Source organism: Chenopodium album, chromosome 25 (genome assembly GCF_948465745.1).
Source record: "Chenopodium album chromosome 25, dcCheAlbu1.1, whole genome shotgun sequence".
In the NCBI taxonomy this organism is placed as follows: Eukaryota; Viridiplantae; Streptophyta; class Magnoliopsida; order Caryophyllales; family Amaranthaceae; genus Chenopodium; species Chenopodium album.
In genome coordinates, this window is record NC_137858.1 from 14,076,580 (window position 1) to 14,087,638 (window position 11,059).

At 34.9% G+C, this 11,059-nt stretch overlaps 2 protein-coding genes and 1 pseudogene across 3 annotated transcripts; 2 read left to right on the top strand and 1 right to left on the bottom strand.

The window, feature by feature from the left end:
- The first annotated feature begins 144 nt into the window (after positions 1 to 144).
- LOC145614898 (leucine-rich repeat receptor protein kinase EMS1-like) lies at positions 145 to 1,466 on the top strand. The gene has a single exon (XM_081669967.1). The coding sequence runs from the start codon at positions 312 to 314 to the stop codon at positions 1,422 to 1,424; it is 1,113 nt and encodes a 370-aa protein (XP_081526093.1). The 5' UTR covers positions 145 to 311; the 3' UTR covers positions 1,425 to 1,466.
- Positions 1,467 to 2,581: 1,115 nt separating this feature from the next.
- On the top strand, positions 2,582 to 5,279 carry LOC145615068 (uncharacterized; annotated as a pseudogene). Its single transcript, XR_014107219.1, has 2 exons — positions 2,582 to 2,692; positions 4,332 to 5,279. The product of XR_014107219.1 is annotated as an uncharacterized LOC145615068 (transcript).
- Positions 5,280 to 6,129: 850 nt separating this feature from the next.
- Positions 6,130 to 10,324, bottom strand: LOC145613738 (uncharacterized). Its single transcript, XM_081668805.1, has 8 exons — positions 10,274 to 10,324; positions 8,321 to 8,331; positions 8,158 to 8,201; positions 7,882 to 8,006; positions 7,399 to 7,542; positions 6,972 to 7,211; positions 6,339 to 6,398; positions 6,130 to 6,228 (listed from the first exon to the last, which is right to left on the bottom strand). The coding sequence occupies exons 1-8, from the start codon at positions 10,322 to 10,324 to the stop codon at positions 6,130 to 6,132; spliced, it is 774 nt and encodes a 257-aa protein (XP_081524931.1).
- Positions 10,325 to 11,059: the final 735 nt, after the last annotated feature.

The following is an 11,059-nucleotide window of genomic DNA, read 5'->3' on the forward strand; positions in this document are numbered from 1 at the left end:
TTTCTAGGAAGCAATAGTATAAACAAAGAAATGGTCCAAACTAATAGTTGTATAGCATACAAGTTACTCGTACAATGTGATACTATTCTACGAAGTGAAAGAGTCCAATTGAAAGACCACCCCTAAATTCTCACTTACTTCGTCATCATTTCAAAAGGTACAACACTGACCGTTGACTTGTTGACCTCCAAAGTCAATGTGAACACCTTCCAAGAACCTCCCCTTGTTTTACTTGATCACTTCTTTGATTGAAAACATTCTCACTCACACATTATTAATCCTTCGTTTCCATTTTTATTACTCCTTAAAAAATGGATCAACGTCTTGAATTCTTCATTGCAGGACTATCTTGCATTATCATTCTTATCTCTATCCCCCTCCTCATCATCCTATGCACTAAATGCAAACCAAACCGCCACCACCGTCCTCGTGGCCAGCTCCCCGTGTCGCGCTCTACTTTGCCACCCGTCGATGGTTCGCCCTATATCTCCACCTCCTTTGACCCGGCTGTTCGCCAACTCTCCATGCTTGAGCTCTTTGAAGCTACGAACGGGTTCGACCCCAAGCTCATCATTGGGGATGGTAGTTTTGGCCTTGTGTACAAAGCTAAGCTTCCCTCCGGTGTCACTGTCGCGGTTAAGAAGCTAGGCGAGGATGCTTTCCAAGGGCTTCGTGAGTTTCAGGCGGAGATGGACACCTTGGGGAGACTTCGTCACCAGAATATTGTACAGATTTTAGGTTATTGCGTGTCTGGTTTGGATCGAGTTCTTATTTACGAGTTTGCTGAGAAGGGGAGTTTGGACCAATGGTTACAAGACATGTCATCATCGTCATTTAATTCTTGGTGGGTCCCTTTGTCTTGGGATTTGAGGGTTAAGATTATTAAAGGTGTGGCTAATGGGCTGGCTTTTTTGCATGGGCGGGATGTTGCAGTTGTGCATAGGGATATTAAGGCTAGTAATGTATTGTTGGATAATGATTTTGAAGCCCATATTGCTGATTTTGGTTTAGCTAGGAGGATCGAAGGGGCTAACTCCCATGTTTCCACCCAAGCCGCTGGGACCATGGGTTACATGCCTCCGGAGTACCTAGGGGGCTACACGACTGCTACCGTAAAAGGTGATGTGTATAGCTTTGGAGTTTTAATGTTTGAGGTGGCTACAGGGAGGCGACCTAATTTGCCCGTTCGGGAGAACGATCGTGAAATTTGGATGTTGGAGTGGGCTAAGAATAAAATAGGTGAAAGAAAACATGTTGAGATATTGGACATTAGTGTGCCTAGGAAAGATTTGAGAGAAGATGAGGTTTATGAATTTTTTAAGATTGCCAATTTGTGCACTAACCAAAGGCATTATGAACGTCCTTCTATGTGCAATGTTGTGGAAATGTTAAATCATATCAGTGTAGATTCTCTAAAAGTATAAGATTGTATGTAGTTTGGTAAAATAAAAATTATATTGATAGAATTCAAGTTGCGCAAAGAAGAAACATAATGAATAATGAAGTATATATTTAATTTTTTTTTAAAAAATGATGTATTTTTGCAACTAGTATGTAGAATTTTAAATGATGTATCAGTGCATTATTACACTCGTAAGTCGTAAGCCACTAGACCTGATCAAACCAAGCTGCGCCCGAAAAATTTCTCTGGTTTAGGCAGCCCAAAAAAGTTCTCTGGTTTAGACAGCCCAAAAAAATCCATTTTTATTTAATTTTTTGCTTGCCTATTAATATAGATTATGAGTTTATGACATTATAATTTTCATATTTGATGTGTATGTTTTATCAATTTTATTTGTTGGATATTCTTACAAACATTAGACTTATCGACTTATTGTGCACGGCACTGGCCTTAAGCTAGTTTTAACTACACTAAGCTCTCTCCTAAAGACTGAAATATTGGAAAGTAATCCATCAGATTCAGAATAATTGTCACATTTTAACAACTACACATATGCCAAATATAAATTTGACAATAATATATATGAAAATATAAATTAGTAAATAATCTAGCTAATAGTATGAAAATGTATAAGTATACTAATTTATGAATAATCTAAAAAGGCTCAATTATTATGTAACAAAGGAACTCCTTCCACCCTATCTAGTTATCATTTCTATTTAATAGTCAAACATTAATCAAAATGAACAATAAATCTCATTGATCAAGTATAAACAAACATATGATTATGTCGTTTAAAAAAAAAAATGATTATGTTAGATATTATTAAGTTCGTCTTAACATAATTGTTATATTTTCAATTTTTAATATTTGCAATTAAATATTAATATCAAAATAAAAGTTAATAAACGCCTCGGGGGTATCGGATAAGCTAGCTAAATGTAGAAAAATTAAATTAAAATTAATATTAATTACACCGATCAACGCGTAATTTGTCATGCTTTACCAAATTAATACCACTTAAATATTTCAATGGTTATCCAACGCCTCGAGAATTCGTTAAGAATATCCTAATATAATTAGTTTACATTATATTCCGTATGACGGAAGAGATTTTATTAGGCGAGTTAGGTTATAGCCTGTTTGTGACATATAAATACTTTGTCAGTAAATTCCCGCATTCTCTTTGGCCGAACTCTCTCGACCTCTTCTCCTACTGAAGAGCGTACTCTGAAATCTCCATTGAAGCGGCTTTTGAGCTTTCTCTCTTCCATTCAATCAGCTCCTCAGGTAAGATTTTTTTCATTTAAAATTATTTTTATTAATAATCGAATATCAATTTAACAATTTAGGGTTTAGTATCACTCTATCTCTGATTTAATTGTCAGAGCAGTCAATTTAGGGTTTATCTAAGGTTTATTATTTAACTGTTGATTATAATTATTGAAGGAAGTTCTGAATGATTATAAAGAGCAAATTTGTTGTTTGAATTGTTGTATGTGCAATTTACTTTGATACGAGGCGAAATTCTTTATGTGAATATGTGATTCTTTAATTTGTTAATTGAGTCAAATTTGGCTGCTATTGTGCTGCAATTTTAGCCTAATCGAGTCCACGAGACGAGTCGTTTGGCTTGCCTAAATCATATAGAGCTGAGCCAAGCCGAGCTTACTCGTGTTCGGGTTTTGCTCGAAGCTTTAGCATTTTTGATGAACTGTAGGAGTTAGATTATGAACAAGACATCAATATTATTGAACCATTTCAACTATTAAGCCTAATTTCAAAGGCATTTGTTGAAATTCCTTTTGTGTTAAGATGAAAGCTTTGAAAATGGGCTTTTCTCACTGTGCATAGGGCGGCCGTCTCTCCGTCCCTGGGGATGGGGTGAAAAATGTGAAGGGGGACAGAAATGGCAAATCGATGAATCATAAAACAATATAAGGGGTGTACGGGTTCGTGAGGAGCTTATGTTTATGATGGTAGTTTGAGGTCCGAGTCCTAGTACCAATAGTTTTGTGAATGTTTACCTATATTCAAATTGTAAAGGATACTACAATGATAAATTTACCTTTAGGAAGAATATGTATTACAATCTGCATTATGCGATGGAAATTGAGCTCGGAGTTTGAGTTCATGAGACTATGGGATTATCCATTACATTTCTGGTCTAGGTACATTGCTTGGCCTAAAATGGACTTTGCAATCTTATGTTCATCAATCTGTAGTAATTTGTACTTTTGGTTGTGTTTTTGTTTTTGTTGTATGCTTCTGAATGGGTCAATCAGGTCATAGAATCTTGTACGAATATTCTATATTGTCATTAAAAAGTTTAATGGCATAGTAAGTGACTGGGATGTGAATATGTGATAAGAACTGAGTAAATCTGAAATAAGGGAAATTAGTTCAAGTTCAGCTTTCATATCTTGCAACTGAACTGTACTTCAGTTCTGCTTCCTGAAAGGGTTGGATTGCACACTCCTGAACAAATGTGTATACTTGTGATGTGTGATTGTGTGTTTGGACAAAGGCTGTTTTTAAGAGTACACTTGCAACACCATTAATTTATAAGATCATTAGGTTGAGTTTTAGAAGATGTAACTATCTTAAGATCAAATGAGCGAGATTATGTAATTGAAGAGAGTAGCTTTAAAGATATGAAATCACTTGCTTGTCCTGTTACTGCTGTGCATAAAAATTGTTCATATTATGCTCTTGGAGCTTTTCTCCTTTTGCTGGTTGATACTATATTGGTATATTGAAATGTTCAAGAGAGCTTAGGAAGTTAGGATCACTCTATAAATGTATACCATCTTTTGCTTTGATGATAGATTTCAGTGTTGGAGTATCCTTGTTATTATAACTATTTTTTTTTGGCAAAATGTAAGTGATAATTAACAACTGAATGGTTTTGTGATGTTTTATTTTCTAGATTTCTCTGCAGCAGTGGAAATAGAACGAAAACAAACATGAATGCCATGGAAGTTGAGACATCAAACTTAGCATCTGCTTCTCTTCCATCAAAGCCCAAATTTGGGGCTTTGAGGGCTCATGAGATGTCTGATGGTCAAGTACAATTCAGAAAGGTGAGTGTTCCTCCTCATCGTTACACACCCTTGAAAAAAGCGTGGCTGGAAATCTACAACCCAATTTACGAGCAGATGAAAATTGACGTAAGGATGAATCTTAAAGATCGCAAGGTTGAGCTGAAGACAAGGGCTGACACCCCTGATGTAAGTAATCTGCAGAAGTGCGCTGATTTCGTACATGCCTTCATGCTTGGGTTTGATGTTACGGATGCAATTGCCCTTTTGAGGGTAGATGAACTTTATGTTGAATCATTTGAGATCAAGGATGTTAAAACACTTAAAGGTGACCACAAATCTCGTGCTATTGGAAGGCTTTCTGGTAAAGGTGGTAAAACAAAGTTTGCCATTGAAAATTCAACAAGGACGCGCATTGTAATTGCAGACTCAAAGATTCACATTTTGGGGTCTTGTACAAACATTAAGGTAGCGAGAAGCTCACTCTGCAGCCTAATATTAGGGTCACCTGCTGGAAAGGTTTATTCCAAGCTTAGAGCAGTCACTGCACGACTGGCAGAGAGATTTTGAGCTTTCATGCATCAATTTTTGCAAGGATAGGCTGTATTTTTGTTTTGGAGTGGGAGCTTGTCTCTGTCCAACCTTTGGAAGGGGAGGTGAACTACAGCATGTTGAGGATTGTATTATGATGATAATCTTACCGCTCAAAGCCTTGTTATGTTATGTTATTTAACTTGATTATAAGTATTATTGACTACAGTAGAGATGATTTTGTGGTGTTGGAATATTTATTTGTTAACTATTTTTAAAAATGAAATCATTCATGTTACCTAAAATATGCATGTTTCTGATTTGGTGATTTTTACTTGTGTATTTGAGATTATAGATTCAGGTAAAGTTCTCATTTCTTTGGCTGTTTCACTTCACTTTTAATTTAACTAGATAGATGCAAAGATTGCTCTGTTTCGAGTTGTAACTTATATATGTCCATGTGCACCAGAGTTGTCTAAGCTTGACACTAATTTATCCCACTAGTAATGATACTTGTTGCAATTTTCAGAAGGGCAGCCAAGCATAGCCTTAGCCAGAACCCTATCACGCAATGAAGTTTAGCACCTATGCGCTAAGCCATGAGCCATGCAATACTTGTTTTAAAAATTACAAACAAACAAAGAATTGTTTGCTCATTTGATAAAATGAACAAAGTATTGTTAATTATTTGCTCATTTCTAAATTTTGTTCCAGCTCACTTTGTTGCAAGTAAAGAAACAGATGTACATGTTGGTATCATATGAAGCATCAACATTTTCTATTTGCATTACAAGCATGCCAAAGGCGATTTAGCAAAGTAGTACCTGTAGAATGTGGTGAATAAGGAGCAAGTTGAGAAAGACAATTAAGAAGGTTTAAAGTTTCAAACCTTTCAAACAAGCATATTGAATGAAATGGCAAAGAAGCTTTATGAAAGTAGCCTAGATACAACACAGAATCCCTACCCCAATTCCATTCAAACCCCCCAACAAGGTCGGACACAGCCAGAAAAAGCAGAGAATGTCTACAGCTAAGAGCCCAAGGATGCAATTTAGAAATATATGCAAGTAAAATCTCAGATACAGTGACAAAAATGGATCAGAATCCCCTAACTGATGCCTATGCACTTTTTTGATAGCCTACAGATCTTCAACGTTATCCCTTCAGAGAATCGGCAGTCTTCCCAGATTTAGCATCAGTCCAAGCTTTAGCAATGGTTTTCTTCAGTTCCTCATCCCCTTCCTCATACATATTCTGCAAAATTGTGGAAGTACACTAAATCAAGCCCAAAGCAACAGTATAGCTTGCAGGATTGCCCATTAATCAACACCATAATATACAAAAATGTAAAGATTAGAATATACATTCATCAGATCCATTACGACAGCCATAGGATCCTTTTTGTTGTCTAGATTTGGCTTCAGCTGCATTAACCAAAACCAAATAAATAAGAAAACCACACATAACAATACTTAAAATATTAAAACTTTAACATGTAATTAGAAATCATTTTCATCAAATTGATTTAAACTTTCACCACCATCGTACTTTGAGATTCTTAGTCAACAAATATCATTCACAGCCCAAATGGCATGCAATATAAAATGAGGATAATGGTAATATGTTTTCACATAGTTTGACAAGGGAAGTCTCATGTCACATTGATTATAGCATGTGTACCCCCTGAGTATTTCAAGTTCATCGTGGATTTTTATCACCACTTAAAAGTTAAAACAACTACTAAAGTACTCCATAGTAATGAAAATTTATTCATACATGGTTAGGGAAGGGAGCAACATACCATGAATTGTATGATATAAGTTATTTACGAAGATATAATTAATGTTCTCTATTAAACAAGTCAAAAGGCTAATATGAGACAGTACAAAAGTCAGCTTAAAAATTTTAGAAAGTCGCCTATGATTTTGGAGCATAAAATTATGGCCTAATAATTTGGGATGGAGAGAGCAATTTACATCATAGTAACAGAAAATTACCTTGTCCTCTTTGTAATGCAGATCTTGCCATTTCCCTTCCGAAGCTTTGACTAAATGAACAACTACCCTTTTGGGCTTGATTATGACCTTGGTTTGGTCTGGAACAATCTCTTTACTCAATTTGGGTATGGCAAATTGATAATTTTTCCCCTGAACATCATGAAACTTGAACTCAATAGAATTTGGGCTTATGTTTTTCTCTATCTTTTCTTCTTGCACTCCCTTTAGAGACAGATGTATCTGCAAGATGCAGATATGAATATCAGTATCCAGATTTAGAAAGATCTGGCTCAAATACTTGATAGTCATATATTGAAAGTAACTGGTTAGGACTACTAATAAATAAAGAGCACAAAGCTGGGCTATTATGAGGTGGCATAAGGTTTATCAAAAATTTCTACCTTGAGAACAAAGTGCAGATTCTCACCTTTACTTTATCATTGTCCTGTCCCCAGCTGAAAGATGGAAGAGTAGAAAAAGTCTGTGCTGGAGAGTAAGGCTCCTTAGTCGTCGCCACAGGAATTGGAGTATGATGCTGGGGAGCTGAAGAAGAAGCTTTTTCTTCTGACAACTATGCACAAAAAATGTCATAGACAATCAGAATCAAAACAAAGATCTAATGAGTGTAGAACCAACAGTAACTGAAGCAAATTACCTTAAAATGATGATTTAGCTATCAGATAATTTGAGATTTGTACTCATGATTTCCCAAGAAGGTCATTTAAACTGTGCATAAGGTAAACAAGATGAAAGACATAAAGTAGATAATGATAGCCCCTGAATTCCTGAAAGCAATTTTATAATTCAACCTTTCGAAAGCTACTGCCCAATCACACATTGGCCTTCAGCTACCCAGAAAATGGCTAAACTCAATACATGATAATGATAGAACAAATATACACTCTTTAACAGTCAAGAATGGGTTACAAGCAGTAACTAAGTTCACAATCCTTAACTCCATACCCCATACTTTGCCAATGCTTGCAACAGCAGAAAGAAAGCACTCATAGCCAGATATACTCTCAAATCTCAATTCTATATGTAGAATTCAGTAGCATACTCGAATTCTTCATATTACATCAAGTATCCATGTCGAATCATGGATATAGGTAGGAAACTTTGTTCCTTCATTTTTGACCAAAATCATGAATCCTTCACACAAAATAGTCAGACACTTGACACATACCCATGTTGGACATGGGTACTTGAGTTTGAGCAACATTGCCCAGCCTGTAACACTATACAAATATCAAAATTAGGATCTTATACATTGTTGTGTGGACATTGAGCACACAGTTTGAACTAAGAGAAAGGCCTAAATGATACCATATTAACATAATGATGTTTACAAGAAATCTATCTATGAATAACATTTCAATAGGAATAGAGGGAGTATAAAGCCAATAAACATATTTAACAAGTAAATAATCCATGATGCAAGTACCGCATGCTTCCCGCAATGACTAAGTTAACTGTCAAGGAGTCCCTACTACTATGGTCCTCTTAAGATAGTCATGGTCAGACCATCCTGTTTCCCAAGGTCCTTCCAAAGCACACATCCCATGGCCACGGGTACCCATGGTTCCCACCAATGTAGGATCCATAGCCGGTGTTGACTAAGCCATGCTCGTTCTTTCATGGGGCGGTCTCCATAGTCTCCACCATGACAGATGACGGATATAGTATCATGAAGCACTTCCTTGGCATTCAAGTAATGAAAGCCCAAGGAAACAATATTCGTTAACCAAAAGAAATCTGTCTTAAATATCCTAATGAATGTATCAATGTGAATTAGGAATAAACCATCTATAGGAGTTTTGTTTGTTCCATTAATTCACCCAGTAATCTACCATTTAAAATTGTGATGAGGATCTGACAGAGTGAAACTATATGGTCTATATCAAATTTCACAAGAAAAACAGAATTGAGGGATCAAGTGGAAAAAAATAAAGAATTGACTGACTACTATAGCAATGTTTGGGTTTGCACAGCTACATACTTTTTTTCCATATACAAATATATTCTCAAGGTGTTCTAATAACCAGCAGACTCTGGCACTTTCTTTGATTAAGTCGAATACATGTCAGCCACCAAAGCTGTCTCGGACCGTGGTTAAGAAAAGCACTTATTGATCTGGGTCATCAGCAACTTAACTAAACAAAGGTGTTTTTCTTTTTGACATGATTTCGACATAATTTATATGAAACTCGGTTACCAGAGCAGAAATAAGACTCAAGTTCAATAAAATTTACATTGTAAGAGTAAAATTGCAACTTACAACAGTAACATATGGTATTCCAAATTGTAGAAAAAGCAAAGTGATTATAGGAAGGAATGTCCGATAGTAAACGAACAAGAGGCATTAAAAATCTATATCTAAAGCCATTTAATATCCGAAAGACTGACAATCAAATCTAAAAGCATTCTTTATTACAAGATTATTTATAATAGGTGCTTCATTCAACTCTACTTGACTCCACGAATGTCTCCAAACGACAAAAGCCGCCAATAAGGTGTTCAGGTCTAATCTTATTAAGGACAGTGTAGTATATTCTAATCATTAATTTCTAATCTGATACGCTTAATATAGTGTGACTAAACTTTAACCACTATTTTACAATAATGTATAAGAAAAAACATTAATATGTGGGAACTTATTATTAAAATCAATGTGCACCATGTATATTATCAAAAACTTATCAATATGCAATTAGAGATATATAGTTCTTGACTGATCAGATTAGAATATTTACGGTCTGGTTCGATTTTGACGAAAATAAGTATGGAGTAATAACAAGTTCTTAAACATTAGGTTAACAATCTAAACTAATCATTTATAATTGACCATTCAAATTTAGCAGTACTTCAAATCAGTAACAAGGCATATAAACTGTTCATCTATACAAACTAAAAATTGAATATTATATCAATAACAAATCTTAATACTAGTATATGAACAAAAGCATTGAGAAGTTCACAATCATTTTCTTGATCATTGTTAAATCATATATAAACTTCAAGATTTATCTGAGCTTGAATTGCATTCATCTTTGAAACTGAAAGCAAATATCATTGCAATTGTAGATTAAATACATGTAAACAGCAAATCAGGACAAAATATATGAAAAATTGAAATTGAAATTGGAATTTCAAACACAATACTCCGACACAAACAATTATTTACTTGTATTTCTTTCAAAAGAAACATCATAAATTCAAACACAATAACCCTAGAAATCAAAAAATACTTCAAATAACATATAAACATCGGAAATTTATCAAAAAGAAAGATGAAGAAGAACCTTTTCTAAGTTGTGAAGCTCTTCCAAGTTTAGTGAAGAATCATCCGCCATTTTTGCTAAATTCTTCTCTCAAAAATTCAGGATTAATTTGAAATGAGAAAATTGATTGACGTAGAAGATGACGAGTAGAGTTGAGTAGACTAGTAGAGTAGAGAATAGTGAAGAAATTTTTAAGAGAGCCTTTAGTGTGAAGTTTAGAGTGGAGTGCAGGTTTTAAAGGGGTTCTTAAGAAGATACAAATCATGAGGGGTGATCATGAAATAGGTATCGTTAGTAGTAACGGTTCGAATACCGATAACCAATATCACTTACATCGCGTCTTATGTACGGCTGACCACTTGTAAACTAACAGGGTAATTCCTATAACACTGACCTGTTATCCTATAATACTAATTAAGTAATTCCTGTAACACTGACAAATTAACTCTTGTAAAACTGAACTAGTAACCCCTATAACACTAACGAAGTAACCCTCATGATGAATGACCACACCGTGTAGCCAGTCACATATAAGACTTTATGTTTCACTAATAGTGATATTTCATAAACTGGATTGATAAGTTCGGATACCTAATAAGATATCCAATAATGATAATTAAACTTAATAATTAAGTTATTATTATTTTTTTGAATTTAATAATGTAGTTATTATGATACTTCCTCTGTTCTATTTAGTTGATGCGTTTGATTTAAGCACATATATTAAGGAGAGGAGAGAGAGTGATAGAGAATGAAAAAGCAAGTGGGGTAGCTTGTAAATGCAAGGTAAAAAATTTACCCAAAAAG